Genomic DNA, 19,319 nt, shown 5'->3' on the forward strand with positions numbered 1-19,319 from the left:
TGATATTAAGTGTACAAAAAAGGTTAAAGATTTTCAGTCATCTGTTAGATTATAAACAAGCTGAAATATTTACATGGACATTTCAGAAGATCTATAGTAAGGCTATTTATTTTCAGGAGTTTTTATCAGTACAAATTTAAGAACAGAACAGTGGAGATAAAAAGGTTTTTATTTCTCTGCTCATGTGGATTAGAAGAAATAAACAAAAAAATGACAATTAGACTAAACTTTGACAGTTCTTTACAGTTAAAATTCATCCTCACAGAAGGAAAACTGAATTTAGGGGCACTCAGAAATAAAATATTACACTTTAAGCCACCAGACAAAGTAAATCCTTCCAGATGAAGGGAAACTAAGCAACAGTCACTTCTCCTCCTTGCCTTTGGTTTTTCTGTACACCATTTCTCTGAAACTCGACAGGATCTTGCTCTCGCGTTTCCTCCTCTCCTCCTGGTTGAAGGAGGCCAGAGCTCGCTTTTCATCCGCACTGTAGATCTGGTTCTCCTTCCTCAGACGCACAGCCTCCATACGGCGATGTCTGCGGGAGGAAAAAAGATCAAATGTCAGGATTACAGAAGGAACAAAAAGTGCAAAAGAATGGTTATATGGACAGCCCAAGGCATAGGGTAGGTAAGGTGCTGATTAGATCACCACTCTAGCCTGACTTTTATATAAATGTGTGTATGTAGCAGGAGCTGAACACAAAAGTATGCCACACTTCAATTTTTCTTTTTTTGCAAAATACATTAATTTTGCTCCCACTTCACATTTTTGTCTATCACGTAAAATTCCAATAAGCTATATTTATTAATATATAGCTTATGTAACACAACAACATGTTCGAGTTGTGAACAGTGTAACGTTTGCAAGAAAAACATCACACAGATTAATATTTCTGGTGTGTCAAAATACCTCAGATCATATTTCTAAGTAGAAAAAATTTTCTATTCCTACCAGCCTGCAACTAAATTATTTTAGTAACTGATTATTCTATCAATTATTCTGATGATTAATCTGAAAATAATTGTCACATTCTTCAGATTTTTATTTAACTACTTAATCTTATATTAGGTTTTTCTTAAATACATATTTATAGTTTTAATTACTACTCAGTGTTATTCTTATTCAGCAAATTGCCTTCTTTTAGAGTGTATTTTCCAATATTGGTGTCAGTTGATAATTATTCAATAATCAATCCATCACAATTAATCAGCTCTAATTTACTTCTAAATTTTGCTCACCTGCTGCCGCTCATGACATAACCAGACTTTTCGAAGTTTGCGATCTCGTCGCTGGTCAGACCGATTTCTCCTCTTCTGGGGATCCGTTTGCCAGCCTTCACGTACTCTGCCATGGCAGCACCTTCACCCGGCAGCAGGGCGTGACCGAAACTGGAGGAGACAAAAAAAAACAATGGGAGTTTCACAAACACAAAACTCACAAAAAAATAAACTGCATGATTTGGTTCCAGAAAACAGCTGAAGGAAAATGAGAAAGCAAAAGAAGAGACTCACTCCAGCGGTTTGTCATCCTGCGACAGATGAGTGAGCGGCGCCTCCGGACCAACGATGTTCTCATCAACGCCGGTTTTCTCCACCCACATCAACCCGCCAGTTTCCTCTTCCTCCGACTCTTCGCTGCTGGAGTCACTGGACTCTTTCCGGCTCTTCTTCGCCTTCTTCTTCTTGGACTTCTTCGACCTGCAGCAAAATCGAGATGTTTCATCAATCACAACAAAAACGTACCAGAGTATTATTAGTCAGGCAAATGAGAACTTACTTCTTACTTTTCTTCTTCTTTTTCTTCTTTTTTATTTCTTCTTCTGTAGAAAACAAAAACATTTCAGCTTATACAAGTAATAAGATGTTCAGATTTGTTGGGTAAAGAAATTAAAATGTTTCACCTTCTGAATCTGATTCCAACTCGCTGTCCTCAGAGTGTTTCTTGGTCTTTTTCTTCTTTGACTTCTTCTTCTTTTTCTTTTTCTTCTTTTCCTCTGTTAAGTAGAGACAAAACAACTTAAAATACAAGTGCTCAAGATTTGCAGGTAAGTTATGTTCCAACATACAATCTGCATGTACTGGATGGTTTACCCTTTTATTGCTTTTACAAATCAGTCTTCAGAAACAAAATCTGGCTTTTTTTGACAAAAATATTTCTGTCAAAAAAAATACATATATATTTTTTATTTTGGTCACATCACCAAAATTTTAGTGTGAAATGACTGATTTCTACAAAATAATAAAAACATTTAGTATGAAATAAGTATGAAAAAAAGGCAGATTTTGTTCCTCATTACTGATTTGTGAAAGAAACAAAAAGTGTAAAACATCCAAGGGGGAAACTACTTTTAATAGGAATTGTATCAGAAACCATCTCATTTCCGGTCAAACATTTCCTACCCTCTGAGCTGGATTCTGAGCTGCTGTTTTTCTCATCTTCTTCAACTGGTGTGAATTCATCAGAGCTGATGGACAGAAAAGCCATAATTAACACAAATGTTCCTCCAAAGCAGAAACATAAAGAACATCGATGATGGTTTTCTTTGCTCACTCTGGCTCTTTCACTCTTGGAGAATATCCCCAGACTTCAGGACAACCGAGCTCACCAATCCGTTCCCGCTCCTGTAGACGCCTGGAACGCATCACCACATTTACATCAGAAAATATAAATATGTGTAAATTATGTTTTCTGAAGGCCTTAGAGTTTTGTTAGAGAGAACAAAAATAATCATGAAAACACAGCAGACAGATTAGAGTGTTCTCAATATGAAGAAAAAAATGTTTGATAATAAATCAAGTTCAAACATTGCCCAGTAGTACTGCTGAAGATACACAGCAAAAACACAAAATCTTAGCAATCATTTTTAATCTATAGAAAAAAGACAAAAACAATTTACAGATAACTTTTTAGAAAAATATAAGAGCTTGTTCAGGTTAATAAATCCTTCATATTTCTGAGAAAGTACTAGTTCTTCTTGCAGATTATTTTACTTATAACAGCAGAAAAAATTATTTGTATTAGTGAAATAATCTACTGTGAAATCAGCACTTTATAAAAATCAATATTAAGAAATTAGTGACTTAAAACAAGCCCCTATAACTTGATAAAAAGTGACCTATAAGTTTGTTCTGTCTTAATTCAAATGTACTGAGACATTTGCACTAGAAGCCAGACCAAAAATGCTTGGTAGGATTTTTGGGTTTTTGCAGTGTATGACCCAAAAATAGAAAGAAGAAGCAAGGAGAAAATTATTTACCCACAGCAACCTAGAAGATGATGGTAACATCTTCAGGTGTCTCAGAAAATTAAAATATTGTGAAGAAGTTCATTTGAGGAACTGAAACGAATATTACATAGGTTCACTAGAGACTGAGTGAAATATTTCAAGCCTTTATTTGTTGTAATTGTCATTATTATGGAGACATATATGCAGAAAGCAGGATCACGGTAAAGCATGGTGATGGCAGAGTCATGCTCTGGGGCTTCAGTTCTTTAGCAGAAATAATACAGCAGGTCAGATCTGGCGTCAAATGTAAAGAAAATGAACTATCAAAGGCCAGGCTCACGTCGATGTGAGGCGGAAGCAGGAATCAAACTTACAACCTTGCGGTTGTAAGCAACCACAGATCACCAAGGAAACAGCTTTTCGTGAGCATGAACGGGAGTTTTAATACCTGGCAATGAAAGCCTCCTGCCTCTGCCTCTGGACGTCGTCCCTCTGCTGCTGGTAGTAATAGTCATCTTTGAAGCCGCCGTGTTTTCCATCGCGCTGCTCCGACCAGTGGCCGTGGTTGCTGGTGCCGTTGTTATGGCGATCCCGAGACCGGGACCTGGACCTGCTCCGACCGGGACTCCCGATGCGGAATCTTCGAATGTTTCTCGCCTCTTTGAAACGACGCTCCCGCTCCTCTCTCTCCCTCTCCTTGTTGCGGGGCTTCGGGAGTTTGGGCCCAAAGCTGTCCGGAGACAGGCTACGCTCTCGGCTACGGTTTCGGCTGCGGGATCGAGTACGGGGTCTCCGGGCCCGAGGACTCGGAGAGTCCCGGCCGCCGTCGGAGCTGGACCGGTCAGACAAAGGCATTCCGTCTGACCTCCGAGGACGTACAGCTGAATAAAGTTACGAAATGAAATGAAAACAGAGAGTAAGACAGGAGATATGGCGTTCTATTTTAGTACGCAACCAATAACAGGAAGAGATAAGTGATCCGACGCTTAAAAGATTCCCTCTAACTTCCGAATCCACCGAACAATAGTTCCTACTGTCCTCTAAATAGCCCATGTAATTTTCCGCAAAAGTGATTTTGGCATAAATCAATCAATAAATAAATGCCAATGAAATGACGCTAAGATTCTGATTTCATTATGAATATCGAAAAATATTCAAAATAATAAATATTTAAGTATTTTCTCGCTTTTGTTGATGTGCTCAGCTCATATTTATTCTAAAGAAAGACATATAAAAACATTCACTCTTTCCTTTAGTCGATTTCATCCAACCCACTTAGTTTATGCAATACTTTTGCAAATGTCATAAAGGTCTTACAGCTAACTACTTAAAGCATTTTGGAGAAATCTGCTGATTTCTTGATTGCTGTCTGATTTTTAAAATATTTCTTAATGAATTAAATATTATTTTTTCCCTTATATTCATAATAGAACCATCATCTGAATAAATCCATTGAAAAGTAAATATAATCAAGTTCGTTCTTTGGCATTATTAAAAACACTGTGGACTCAATACTATCCATATTCCTATCTTTCTGATGCTTATGACTTGTTTATGTGTTGTATTTCTCCTTTGTTTCTTTCTTTGTTTCTTTCTTTCTTTGTTTCTTTCTTTCTCTCTCTTTGTTTGTTTCTTTCTTTCTTCCTTTCTTTCTTTCTTTTTAAAAAAATCAAAACAATGGTGTCCAATGAATACCCAAATTTTGAGTAGAAATTTGTGGAGGGTCACAATAATTTATGATTTTTTAAAATCAAAATCATAAAATAAATGTGCGATTTCAAAACATGTATTATCATCTGCTAAACTATGAAATTCTTATGAAATGAACGACTTTTTATTTATTTTTTTACTGGAAAAGTAATCTCAAGTTTAGGTACCTTTATTTTGAAGGCTTCTGGTGCTTCCTGCGGTGTAGCTGACTGCAGGAAACTTCCGGTCTGTTGTCAGTCGGCAGCGAAGGTAATTATTTACACTGCAACTTTTTTGACAACTTTCAGGCTTAGATTTGGGTCAGGCATCGAGGGTTCGGGTAAATATTTAATTGCCATTTTTTGTGTATAAATATAGAGACACTAGATGATTTCCTCTCCCGTTTTGCGTAATTAAAACCCAGCATGCTAACAGGATGCTAAGCAGCAGGCCGCGCTTCCTCCTCATTAAAGAGAAATGATCGTTACCTTTGTTAGCATGCTAACAGCAGCGACTGAGTATTTAGTAACGGATATATTAGAGACCAATAATACAATACTTATAAAACCGACATAGGCTGTTGTTAATAAAGGCAGTTTCTATTACAAATACGAATTAAAATGTAGCAGTTGCCGTATTATTGTTATTACTGTACTATCACTAAGCAACCATTAGCATGGAAAACCTCATTGTTTTAGTTCTCTAAAAGCTCTTAAACATAATTGTATGTTCGCCTTCACTTCATAACAGCCTGTGAAATAATTTCCTTGTGTCCTTCCTTTTTAAATAATTATTTGTTGTGACCTTACAGCGGTAGGTCATTTAAATGTCTACTCATTCCTCTTGAACTTAACGCTGTTTCATTGATGTCAGTTGGATTTTGCGTAATAACGAGCAGGAAGGCAAACAATGTTTGCTTGACTAATGTACAAAGACAGATCTGAAAAGAATAATGTGCACTTGTACTCAGTCCCCTTTTATCTGATATTTCTAAATAAAATCCAGTGCAGCCAAATTGCCTTCAGATGCCAGTGAATTAGTAGTCATTCCACCTGTTTTTAATTTATTCTGTGGGAATGCAGCTGTTCAGTAAAGGTCTCATTAGTGGACAAACAGCACAGTAAAAATTAAAGCATAGTTCTGTTACAGAATCACATCTGAAACTAGAACATCTGTTCAAGCCATCATTGGAAGATTGAACTGGCATTTATGGAAGTGTGGTAGGAAGAGAGCGATTGTTGAATGAAAGCAACAGGAGCTCCGGTTTGCAGTTTGTGTTGCACCCTTGAAAAGAACTAAAAAAAACTGAAGAGTTTCACTTTTGTGCAACTTTATTAAAACAAAATCCACGGTTCAGTATACAGCATATAGTTTTCCTCTCTCGTTTTTTTCTCTAATCTAACAAGGTCATGACCTCCTCACTCCCATCATGCACCATTCTTAAAGTGATACTATCATAACATAAATCAAATAAATGCTATTCTTAACATATGGTCAATTTTCAGGGCTCTACACCCTCCCCAACTAAAATAATAAAATGTTTCCAAAACATTTTAAACTTCAAAACTTAAAGAATGTATCCTTACAACTAGCTTCTAACACTGAATTCAACCAGGTACCATTTAGTTACATGTTGCTCTTCAAAAACCATAACCACTACTACACATTCAATGACTACAAATGCATGTACACAGAATAAGTATATTGACTTATATTCCTGTTTCAGTGTATTAACTTAAATCATTGGTACATTGGTAGGCCTCCCAAGTCCATTAAGTCACATATGGCTAAATCTACCATTCCACCTTATTAAATGTATCCACATTAAACATGCTGTGAATGTAGTACGACTTCTGTTACCTTACAAAACTCACTTCCTTCTGTAAATACAGCAATAACTTTTAAGTGTAGCTTTAGTCATCAGAAATAAATCTCTGCAAAATGACTCTTATTTGTAACTAAATATTTTGTACCAAATGAATCATAAAACATTTTCAATTAACTTTAACTGTAACTATATATTGTTCAAAATAGAATTTCTATTTCTTCAAAGATATGAAACTAGGTTTCCCTAACTCATCATATGTAAAGATGGATTTTGGTTGACGTGTTCTTGAGGAACGTCGCTCTTGCTTCACCTCCTGATCAACCTCCGAAGAGGCATCGCTGTCTTCCTCAGGCATTTCAAGTTCAAGTGTTTGATCTTCAGTATCCATATCCGGATTTTGACTCGTGTCTTGGATCTGGAAGTCTCCTTCATCATGTCTGTCGTCCACTTGATTACTGACGTCAGCAGAATCATTTTCATCCTGAAACTGGCTTTGTCTTTGTACAAGTCTCCTAGTTTGGATTTCTTCTGCAGGTTGTCTTGATCTGGACTGAAAGACTGGGGCTTTTGGGTTGAGACTGGTAGTCCGACTTTGATGAGCAATCCACACAGAGTACTCGTCCTCACTACAGCTGTCAGAATCCTCATGAACATGGTCTCTGGTTTGGTGTATTTGTCTGTTTCCTTGTCTCTTCTGCTTGTGTTTTTCTTTTGGTTCTTTAGTATCTTGTTCATCAATGAGATAAGGACAGGGTAGTAAAACATTCCTATGAAGAATTCTTTCCCTCCCTTCACCATCTAATGGTGTCACCACATAAACTGGACTGTCTTTCCCTCTTCTTTCTTTAACAACATGCGTTTTGTTTTCCCAGTAAGCACGTATTTTTCCAGGTCCTCCTCTTTCAGATAGGTTTTGGACAAGAACGTGGTCTCCAGGTTGAAGTTCTGAACTCCAGGCTTTTCTGTTGTAACACTTTTGTCCTCTTTTACTTGCTTTTCTCATGTTTTCCTGTGCAATGTTGTAAGCTTCCTGCATTGACCTTGCCATTTGTCTGCATAGTCTTGATGAGACTGCGACTGCTTTTGCTCTTTTGGAAACAATAAGTCAATGGGTAGGATTGGCTCTTTTCCAAATAACAGAAAAAGGTGAAAAGCCAGTCGATTCATGGACTGTAGAGTTATATGCATGTACTACTTTGTTCAAATAGTCTTTCCAGTTAGGTTTCTGTGTCTCTTCCAATGTTCTGAGCATGCTTAACAAAAGTTCTGTTAAAACGTTCAGCTGGGTTAGACTGAGGATGATAAGGTGTCGTCCTTGAATGTTGTATTCCGCTATAGCTTTGCAACTTTCTGAACAACTCATTCTCGAATTCCCTTCCCTGATCATGATGGATTCGAGCAGGGTATCCAATCGCAGAATAAAGTCGTCAAAGATTTTGCGTGCAGCTGTCTTTCCAGACTTGTTAGATGTTGCATAAGCCTGCGCAAACTTAGTAAAATGATCTACTATTACAAGAATATACTCTACTCCACCTTTACTTCTCTCAAGATGCAGATAATCAATCGAAATTAGTTCAAAAGGTGCAGAGGTTGTAATAGTTTGTAGTGGGGTTTTAGTTTTTCGGTTGGGTTTCTTCTGTTTCAAACAGTGGCAGACTCTTGTCACATAATGTTCAATCTCTTCTCGCATTTTTGGCCAATAGAACCTCTCTCTGGCTAATGATCATTCTGTCCGCTCCTAAATGACCCATTTCCTCATGGAGTTGCTGAAAAATCAGTGCCTTAAGCTTAGCAGGAACGACAAGTTGATTTCTAGTTTTTGTCTTTCGTCGTAACACTCCATCTTTGTCTAGGTAAAGATGAGGCCATTCCCTCAAAAGTCGTTTTACTTCAGTTGTCTCTTTCACTTTGTCTCTGTATTTAATTTTCTCACCTTTCTGCTTTAATGTGATTACTCGTTGTGTCACTTGATCTTCTTGTTGAGCAATCTGAATGTCTTTGATTGCTATCGGCTCAACTAGAGTCGTACATGGAACAGTTAGTTGTGACAGTACATTTACATTGCATGTAACAGCTGAAATCCAGTCAGTATCACCACTGTGATCCGCTTTGAGTCCTTGCTGTAGTGCTGTTATGTCATCAGCTTTACATTCCTCTGTACATGCTGACATTATCTTGTCCATTTCTGTAGGTTTGCGAGAGAGAAAATCAGCATCTCGGTTGACTTTACCAGGTCTGTACTTCAGAGTAAATCGGAAATCTGCTAATTCTGAGACCCAGCGATGTCCTACCGCATTCAGTTTAGCACTTTTCATCACATATGTCAAGGGATTGTTATCACTGTACACTGTAAAGTGTGGGGCATGGAAGAGGTAATCTCGAAATCGTTCAGTGACTGCCCACTTCAAAGCTAAAAATTCAAGCTTTCCTGAGTGAAGTTTGTAGTTTTTCTCAGTAGGAGTGAGTGTACGTGAACCATACCCTATTACTCTTAATGCTCCCTCCTGCCTTTGATATAGGACAGCCCCAAGACCTTCCTCTGATGCATCCACCTGTAACACAAATGGTTTTTCAAGGTCTGGGTAGGCCATTACTGGTGGATCTGACAAAGCGTCGACAAGCCTTTCAAGTGCCTCCTGCTGTAATGTTGTCCATTCCACAGACTGAGATGGTGGCAACTGTGCAGAACCTTTCTTTGAGGAGTTGTTCTTTGTCTTTGGATGTGACAACAGATCATAAAGCGGTTTTGCTATCCTTGAGAAGTCGGCTATGAACGATCGATAGTAGCCTAGAAAGCCTACAAGGGATCTTACTTCTCTGACTGTTTTAGGACTTGACTTTTTCAAAGCTTGGACAGCTTCTACTTCTTTTGGATTCATCCGGTATCCATCTTTTGAAATGACACGGCCGACATAACACACTTCTTTTTTTAAAAATCACATTTTTTGGTCTGAGTTTTATTCCACATTCTTTTTGTCTTTGTAAAACTTCTCTCACATTTTCCACATGTTGGTCAAAATCTTTGCTGAAAACTAAAACATCATCGAGGTAGGGTAACATATCTCATCTCTGAGATCTCCAAGACAACCCTCCATATACCTCTGAAAAGCAGCTGGGGCATTTGTTAATCCGAAGGGTATCCTCAGCCATTCATAAAGTCCCCATGGCGAGATGAAGGCAGTGCATGCTCGGCTCTCTGGACTAACAAAGCCCTGGTGGTAGGCTTTTCCTTGGTCTAGCACAGTAAACCAGGAATTTCCACCGAGATTTTCCAAAATTTCCTGAATTCTTGGAATGGGATGTCTGTCTGGGTGTGTCTTTTCGTTTAATTGTCTATAGTCCACACAAAGTCGGATGGTAGAGTCTTTTTTTCTCACAATTACTATTGGTGATGAGTAAGAAGAAGTCGACTCCTGTATCCACCCCCTACTGAGTAGATCTTGAATGTGTTTTTTCACTTCCTGATACAAATGACGAGGAATCGAATTGTATGTTTTTGTCACTGGAATGTTATCTTTGAGATGTATTTTCATCTGCAGATCAGGTATGCATCCTGTATCCCACTCATCTTGTGCAAAAACTCACTTTCCTCTCTTAGCATTTTTTTCACTTTTTCTTGCTTAGACTTAGACTTAGACTTAGACTTGACTTTATTGATCCTTGGGAAGACTCCCTCAGAAAATTATAGTTACCAGCAGCTCACAGGCAAAAATGTGGCACACAGTAAGCATACACAAAAGAATACAAAAAATACAAATTAAATACAAAACAAAGAATATAAATACAACACAAAAGGAAATTATAGCAATTTGGTGGATAGATTGACCACCGACAGATAAATAACAGGCCAAACTGTTATTTATCAGTTTGGCTGATAAATATGGAGTTCACATTTGTAGAAAAACTACTCCTTCTTCCCTCTGTCCTGTGTCACCTCCGACCCCCCAGGAGGAGTTGTACAGTCTGAAGGCGTGGGGGACAAAGGAGTTCTTGAATCTATTGGTCCGGCACTTGAGAAGCAGCAGTCTCTCACTGAACCGGCTCCTCTGGCTGCTGATGACGGCGTGTAGAGGGTGGCTGCTATCGTCCATAATGTTCAGCAGTTTGTTCAGTGTCCTCGCCTCTGCCACCGTCACCAGAGAGTCCAGCTTCATGCCGACCACAGAGCCGGCACGCCTGATCAGTTTGTCCAGTCTGGACGTGTCCTTCTTGGATGTGCTGCCTCCCCAGCACACCACGGTGTAGAAGAGGACACTGGCGATCACTGACTGTAGAACATCCACAGCAGTTTGCTGCAGATGTTAAAGGACCGCAGTCTCCTCAGGAAGTACATCCTGCTCTGCACCTTCCCGTACAGGTGGCTGGTGTGTTTTGACCAATCCAGTTTACTGTCCAGCCACAGCCCGAGGTACTTGTAGGAGCCCACGACCTCAACCTCCGTTCCCTCTAGTACGACTGGTCTCGGCTTTGGTCTGGACCTCCCAAAGTCTATAACCATCTCCTTCGTCTTAGAGGTGTTGAGTTCCAGGTGGTTTGTGTGGCACCAGAGAGCAAAGTCCCTCAGCAGACAGCGATATTCCTCCTCTCCGTCGTCCCTGATACATCCGACTATGGCTGTGTCGTCAGCATACTTCTGTATGTGGCACAGCTCCGAGTTGTAGTGGAAGTCAGAGGAGTACACTGTTTCACACTGTTAAGTGTGAAACATCAACTGGTGGATCCCATGTTTGTTTTTCAGGTTTTCCTTCATTTTCTGGTGTCACTTTTATGTCTTTGGTGTGTACATGTCCACTTTCCCTTTGTGACCTCTTTGTGACTTCTTTTACATCTTCTATGTTATCCACTGTGAATAATGAACCAATTATTGTTCTGTTTTGTAGTCTGAGATCATTGTCTGTATTGTTTTCAACTACAACTGAAATTGCAGCTCCCTCATCAGTTGGTATGTGTATTAGTTGCTGTTGTATTTGTAATCCTTCTGGCCATGGTGTGCTTTCATTTGGTTCCAAAACTGCATATTTTCCCTTCAGCACATTTTTCTTGAATTTTCCGCAGATTACTTTGAACATTTGATGTTTTGGAATAATGATATCTTGTCTTCCTAGCCTTACTGTTTGATTCTCCAACATAGATTTGTCTTTACTTAACACAGAGAACACTGCTTTTGCCTTCTTGTGTCCTACATCTAATGCTGACCCAAGACTGTGCCAAAACTTGTTGGGAAGAGTCCTATCTGTTGATATGTTAGACTTTGCAAGCTCTTCTATGACATTGAAACCACTATTGGCTTGGCAATTGGCTGAGAGCTTACAAGAAATGGTACTAACAGTTCACTGTCTCTGTTCTCTGTAAGACTAAACTCAACTCCTACCCAACCCTCATATGGTATCTCAGTCCCATTTGCAGCAGAAAGATCTAACATACCTTCTTCAAGAAGCTCTTTCACTGATCGAACCTCGGCTTCTGGTAAATGTTCTCTTTTCCAATTTAGATCCACAATTGACACTTGCGATCCTGTGTCCCAAAGAGCTGTGACTGGGACACCTCCAATGTTACACTGGACAAGGTTTTTGCGTCCTATCAGTTTTGCTGTCTTTTCCTGTTTTTTTGACAAAGGCACCTCCTTCTGTGGAACACTGTCAATAAAATTTGCAGTATGTACTTCAATTTTGTTGACATTAACTGCTGAGTCTTTCTTTTTCCGACATCCAACAGCCCAATGTTCACTGCTTCCACATTTAAAACAGTGTGTACATTTTCCTTCTGGATTTGACTGTTCACATTGATGACATTTTCTGGGGCTTTTTCTGGTAATAGTTGGATAGTATGACTTAGTTATGTTTTTGTCTTCAGTTTTCACTTTTGCGTGAGTCAAATTAGCAACTTGTGTTGAAAGATTTTGGATAGCTTCACAAATAACTTTGTTATTAGCTTCCAGCTTTTCCACAATGGGGTTTGGCTTTTCTGTCTGCTTTTTGCTTTTCCTTGAGCTTCCAACATTTTCATTTTTGTAGCCATCCTCTTCCAGAACTGAAGCCACTTTGATGCTCTTTTGTCTTGTCGACAGTTTATTCCTTCTTTCGAGTTCAACACTGTAAGCGATGCTCATTTTTTCAAGAAGCACTTCATCGCTAATGGTTGCGTCCTGCAAGTAAGGTTTAATGTCCACTCTTACAGCATCATCTTGTAATCCAGTCAGAATAGTTTGCAAGAACTGTGTCTGCACGAGCTCAGGATCATATTTTAGTCCAACTTAGCTCTATCAGAAGCAGCTAACACTTTTTGTCTAAGGTCCATAGTGCGTATAAGAAACTGAACAGGAGTTTCTCTGGGATCTTGTACTGCACGTGTTAAAGTGTGATAGAGTTCTGTTGCATCTTTCTCTATGAAGTGTGTCCTAAGCACTTGCCTGAGAGAGTCCAATGATAATTCTGACCTACTCTCTAGATAACTTTTTAGTTTCACATCAGGTGCAATGGCTTGGATCACTGCTTCAACGATCTCTCCCTCATCATATCCTTTTTTAAGTCCACGTTCTATTTGTCTTTCAAGACTAGCGAAGTTCAGTTTGTCCTTCTGTCCCACATCACCGATCTGTCCAATAATTCGAAAATCCTTTCTATATATTGGATACAGATTTACTTGGTCTTTGACTTGCGATGACTTAGAACTTGGTGAGCAGCTTGACATTTGCGGTGGTAAAACTGAAGGTGTAGTACCGATTTGTACCAGCAGAGGTTGCTCACTGACCACTTGTTGTTCAGAAGCGGTGTGCTCTGACGTAGCACCTGACAAAACGTCCATATCAGCTTTCTTATTCATGTCATCTATTAAATCATTAGTGGTCAACAAAACTGAAAATCCACTGTCCTCCAACGAAGTGACATCCTCACTCTCCAAGTGAATGAGCATTTTTCTTCTTATTAGCCGACATGACGACTTCACCTCTTCACTAAGCTCCAGGCCTAGCGCTTCAGTTAGGGCATTTAGCTTATCCAGTGAGAGTGACTAGTTTCTTTTCAATATCGGCAAACAGAGATTCCACTCACTGTCCATGATGTTTCGTTTGGTTGATTCTTTGTGGTTGCTTTTCTTTTCCAGTAGACGCGTCTGACTAGCCGCGTAGTCACTCAGCATAGCCGCTTAGCATAGCCGCTAGCACTTCACCTCCGCCGAGACGTAGTTCCTCTTCATCAAAAAAAAAAAAATTCTCATTGCCGAAAACATTTGCTGAACCGGGCGGAAACACCAAAATTTATGTTGCACCCTTGAAAAGAACTAAAAAAAACTGAAGAGTTTCACTTTGTGCAACTTTTAAAACAAAATCCACGGTTCAGTATACAGCATATAGTTTTCCTCTCTCGTTTTTTTCTCTAATCTAACAAGGTCATGACCTCCTCACTCCCATCATGCACCATTCTTAAGTGATACTATCATAACATAAATCAAATAAATGCTATTCTTAACATATGGTCAATTTTCAGGGCTCTACATTTGCTGCAGACCAAGTCTTTCGATTGGATCAAAGCTGAACTTTTTGCCCTCCTTGTAAAATGCGGACATTGCATATCTTTCTACTCAGAACATTCCCTGGATGTGACTGACTAATTGCAACATGTTTACCATTAAGCAGTATTTTGTTGTTTTGTTCTATCTCATTAAATCCTAATGAAACTTTACATTTAAGTTTATGGTGGATCATGAGAATAATTGTCATTTTTTCTCTACATTGAACTCTGGATATAATTTTGTATCTGTTGAATGGGAATTATTCTGTGAAGATAAATGATAAAGGCGCCCGGAAAATGAAAATGAAAATGCAGCTCGTTAACAGCAACAAGCTGCATTTTTCTTTAGAAGTGTGCACAAAACTTTGTTCACTAAAAAACATAATTTCACAGTTATGGTGTTTCTATTAAATAAGAAATTAAAATAAAATTACGCATGAATAAGCTTGTTCATGGGATAAATCTTTAAAAGTCATGAGAGAAGCCGGCGTCTTAATCAGGTGTTGGAGCAACAAGCCGCTGATATTCAGGAGCAGCAACGTATGGGATGTTTTGGGTAAATTGCAGTCAATGATTTTACAGAAATTTTAGAATGACGACTTTCTATGAACTGAGCGATGCTGTGGGAACTGGATCCAGCTGCTAATTGTCCAAAATAACAAAAGCAATCCATCTTCCTCCTGTTACTTCCTGTCGTCTTGTCTGTTGTTTTCACCAGTAGTAACACCAACTTATTGATGATGTGACTGTTGTGAAAAAAAAGTGCTTCTGTTGCAGTTTTGACATTTTTTTCCATTTCATTACGGCTGAAAAATCTTGACAAAATGTTGTTTTTTAGCAAAAAATAAATTTTTCATAATTTCAAGGTGCGCATCTCTATGGTGAATGTAAACACAGCTGGTGACCACACAGACTGGACTCTGATTCTATTCTGTTTTTGTTTCTTCCTTCTTTCTTTCTACAGCCATGCCGAACCTAAAGCTGATATCTGCAACCGACACGCAGTATTCAGCAGCTGTCCTCAAGTCTCTGAACGAGCAGCGGAGCAATGGCTTGTTTTGTGACATCACCATCATCATACAGGACAAGAAATTCAGAGCGCACAAAACAATCCTGTCGGCCTCCAGCACGTACTTTCACCAGCTTTTTGCCGTCGCCGGACAAGTCATCGAGCTCAACTTCATCCGGCCAGAAATCTTTGAGCACATCCTCAACTACATCTACAGCTCCAGGATCATCCGCGTCCGCTCCGACATGCTGGAGGAACTCATCCGCGCCGGAAAGATCCTGGGTGTGAAGTTTATTGCGAACTTGCATTCGCCGCTGTCTCAAGTGAAAGGTCTGCCGGGTTTGTCCCAGGACACGGGAAACAAGAGCGACACCTCTCCGGAGACTATGCCCGTCATCACGGAGTCCTTCTCCATTTCCGCAGAGGAATTCAATCAGACAAAGAAACCCGCGGGAAGCGAGGAGGAGGGCGATGATGTAGTGTTCGTCTCCTGCACCGATGCTCAAACCAGAGCGGCGAGTCTCAAGGCCAACCCTTCTGACATCATCGATTTGGAAAAAGTGGAATCGGAAAACGTTGAACCCAAACAAAGCGAAGACTCAAATCACGTTGCGGCGGATGCAGGAAAAGAAGCCGCCACGCCAAAAACTAACGGCGCAGAGAGTCAGGTGAACAGTCCGGACCGCAGCTCCAGTAACTCTCCAGCGACACACGCCCAACCAGGCACCCTCACACCGGAGCCGACCAGTGAAAGCACCGACATATTGGGAGTCCACAAAAAGCAAGTCGCCGCTTCCTCCCAAGAGGGCGATCCCAAACTACGACTTCTGGATGTTTCCGGAGTCTCTGCTAGCAGCACCAAGGGAACTATAGAGGCGAAACAGACGGTGACTCTCGACACCGGCACAGAAATCGATTCGCTTTCATCCGGATGTAAAGTTTACGCCAACATCGGAGAGGACACGTACGACATCGTCCAAATGAAAGAAGACCCAGGAGAAGGAGGATCAAAACCCAACAAAGGGAAAAGAGCTTTAATGGCGACGCCCAAAAAGGCCTTCGACCAGACGCCACTGTCGCCGACACTCAGTCCGAACAGGAAGAAGAACAAAACGGAGCTGGACGATCACTATGAGCTGATCATGGATGGGAAGACTTTCTACGTTTGCGCCGTGTGCAAACGCCCATATGTGTGCATCACGAGTCTGCGGCGTCACTTCAACACCCACTCGTGGGAGAAGAAGTACCCGTGTCGCTTCTGCAACAAGGTGTTCGCCCTGGCGGAGTACAGAACTAAACACGAAGTGTGCCACACGGGCGAGAGGCGGTACCAGTGCCTGCTGTGCAACGACATGTTCCAGAACTACCAGGTTCTGTCCCACCACTGCAAGCAAGTCCACAACCAGGACCCGAGCGGCAGGAAGCAGAAAGACGACGGAGACAACCTGTACCGCCTGCTGCCGTGCAGGTCGAAGAAGAAGTCGTACGTGACCGACCTGCCGGGAACGCCGTTCATATCGGAGGACGGCAGCATGCAGGAGATTAGCCCCGCCGAAGTGGAGGTCATGCACTCTTCGGCGCAGAGCGGGATGTACTGGGACGACCTGTTCGCCGAGCCGGGCACTCGCTTGCAGCCGGATGCTCACTTGCAGCCGGATGCTCGCTTGCAGCCGGATGCTCACTTGCAGCCGGATGCTCACTTGCAGCCGGATGCTCGCTTGCAGCCGGACTCTCAGTCGCCGTCGATGAGCTCCCCGACGCAGGGAGCCATGGAGTTCGAGTACATCACACCGTAGAGCCGCTGGGAAGCAATCAGTCCGCCGGATATCCTGTGCCTTCTCGGTTACGCTAACTGTGTTCGTCCTCCAATTCAGATCATGTTTTGTGATTAAATCTGATCGTACCCCAAATTAAAGCGACAGTATGCAAGTTTTATTTTTTAAAAAGTCGGTTAATTTACATGTTTGTTAAAGCTGTCAACATGTTATGATTGTATGAGACAAATCAGTCTCTGCTGCTGAATGTGCTAATGGCAGAGAAACAACTCATCATTACAGGAAAACTGTTTCTCCACCATCGTTGGTGGCCATGCTAACTAGCCTTAGCATTCATGATGGGCTCTGCTATTGGGGAGAAGCTTTAGGATAGCAGAGAAGGTGATTGACAGCACTAAGCCCCTCCTCCTGGCTCTGATTGGTTGTTTCTGACCAATCACTGGGAGAAGACAGATTATCTGTGTCATGACAGAGTGACAGTTTTAACAAACATTTAAAAACATTTTTTATATCTAAAAATTGCATACTGCAGCTTTAAGGTTTTTAGGAAAGTCTAAGTGTTCTTAATTTATTTTCTCGTTTTTAAAGGTTCAAAGAAGTTGAGGTAAAACCGCTTTAGCTTTTGTTGTAAATGTGAAACTTTGCCCAATTGTTTCTCAGTATTGTTGGAAAATTATGATAAAAGATGATGTATCCTTTAGAAAATCATTCAACATTTTTCACACCCGACTGTAAACGTCAGAGCACACAGTCACACACACACACACGCACACACACACACACACACACGTTTTCATGTTTTTCCTTCCAGGTAAATTAATCTGGTTTTAAACTTTGTTGTAACGTAGAAACTCTGAGTCTATAAATCATTGATTTCACATTGATTTGATCGTCCAACAGAATAATGTACCATTCAATTTACTGACTCTACTAAAAGTTAAAGATGAGACTTTTAAAAATCTTTATTAATCACAGAGCATGTTTCATGTTGAAATGTGAGATGAATGTATTTGTAACATTTAGGCCATGATGTCTAAAACGGTTCAACACTGCTGACCGATGACGGTTTCAATAACCGTTTCATTTCTTTGTCAATCCAGGCGTCTTTTTTGTGTCTTCTACCCCAAATATACGTATTTTACCGCGATTTTTTTTTTTTTTTTTTTTTTTTTTTTGTTCTTAAAGAAAATGTGTTAAATACAAATTATAAAATGCAATAAGATTGTTCAGATATTAAATCAACTCAATGCTTCACCTGTTAATAGGACCTTCTGATGATGATTTTAGGATTTTTTGTTTTGTAAAATATATTTTTTCATGACGTCATTGTTGCCACATCTGGGTCTTGTGGCAGGAAAATTTGTACAGTTTCATTGGATTACTTACATCGTGGAAGATGGATTTGTTTTGTATTGTTTTAAATGTAAAGGTAGGAATTTTAACTGAGATTTATTAGCATTTCGCACTTAAATTTCCAGGTGTTTCTTTTTTGTTTTGTTTTTGTTGTTTTGTTTTTTTTTACATGTCAGAAATTAGAACCGTCTTCTTGCAGGTAAAGGTAGAGCTAAAGGTTGAAACCAATCTGTCTTGTTTTCAGATTAAATGCTACAGATTGTTTTTCAATAAATGGATTAACTATGTTAACGTTTCATTGTGTAATATGCTTTCTTAAAAACTGTTAAAGTTTAAATTTGCAGCAGCATGGCCTTAAATAGAAACCAAAAGGCCTTTAGGTAATAAAAAACTTTTTTTATGAATAATTGTGGGAACAAAACTATTTATGAAGATTTTTAAATTTTTTTTAACAATACAAAGAGTTGTGTAAATTGCTTAAAAACTCTAAATCAGATATTTTGCATTATCTGCTTCACTTTACTTAGATAATATAATCAGGCTTCGTTTGGGAAGTTCCTGAATTTATTTCAGGTGCTTGGAAGGTTTGCAAAGTCCTTGACATTCAAACAGTTTCATGATTAACTACTACCTACCGTTTAAAAGTTTAAACTTGGAAAGCGTATTTTACAGTTTGGACCAGATATTTAAAGATGATAAAAGGACATTTTAATCCTCACCGTCTATAGTTTGGTGTTAAACTTCCCTTTTTTTAGGTCAGTAAAAATAATCTAAATTACTTCTATTTGCTAAGTTCCAGAAAACATAGCGAGGAAATATTTGAAATTTTTCTTGCTATGGGATATTAAAATATATCATTAATAATAGTAATAAATGTGTAACAGTGAATTAAAACTGTATCCTTTGGTTTGTGTCATTTTTGTCTCCA

General features: G+C 39.7%; 2 protein-coding genes across 2 annotated transcripts; one reads left to right on the forward strand and one right to left on the reverse strand.

Annotated features, from left to right (window-relative positions):
• Positions 1 to 151: 151 nt before the first annotated feature.
• Positions 152 to 4,221, reverse strand: LOC129360758 (NF-kappa-B-activating protein-like). Its single transcript, XM_055031154.1, has 8 exons — positions 3,678 to 4,221; positions 2,554 to 2,634; positions 2,403 to 2,467; positions 1,904 to 1,996; positions 1,780 to 1,822; positions 1,515 to 1,700; positions 1,242 to 1,391; positions 152 to 538 (listed from the first exon to the last, which is right to left on the reverse strand). Exons 1-8 carry the CDS (start codon positions 4,082 to 4,084, stop codon positions 364 to 366), a joined length of 1,200 nt encoding a protein of 399 aa, XP_054887129.1. The 5' UTR covers positions 4,085 to 4,221; the 3' UTR covers positions 152 to 363.
• Positions 4,222 to 5,149: 928 nt separating this feature from the next.
• LOC129360454 (transcriptional regulator Kaiso-like) lies at positions 5,150 to 18,678 on the forward strand. Its single transcript, XM_055030690.1, has 2 exons — positions 5,150 to 5,188; positions 15,219 to 18,678. The coding sequence occupies exon 2, from the start codon at positions 15,221 to 15,223 to the stop codon at positions 17,057 to 17,059; it is 1,839 nt and encodes a 612-aa protein (XP_054886665.1). The 5' UTR covers positions 5,150 to 5,188; positions 15,219 to 15,220; the 3' UTR covers positions 17,060 to 18,678.
• Positions 18,679 to 19,319: the final 641 nt, after the last annotated feature.

The sequence above is a fragment of the Poeciliopsis prolifica genome, unplaced genomic scaffold (assembly GCF_027474105.1).
Source record: "Poeciliopsis prolifica strain line A6 unplaced genomic scaffold, Auburn_PproV2 SCAFFOLD006, whole genome shotgun sequence".
NCBI classification, from domain to species: Eukaryota; Metazoa; Chordata; class Actinopteri; order Cyprinodontiformes; family Poeciliidae; genus Poeciliopsis; species Poeciliopsis prolifica.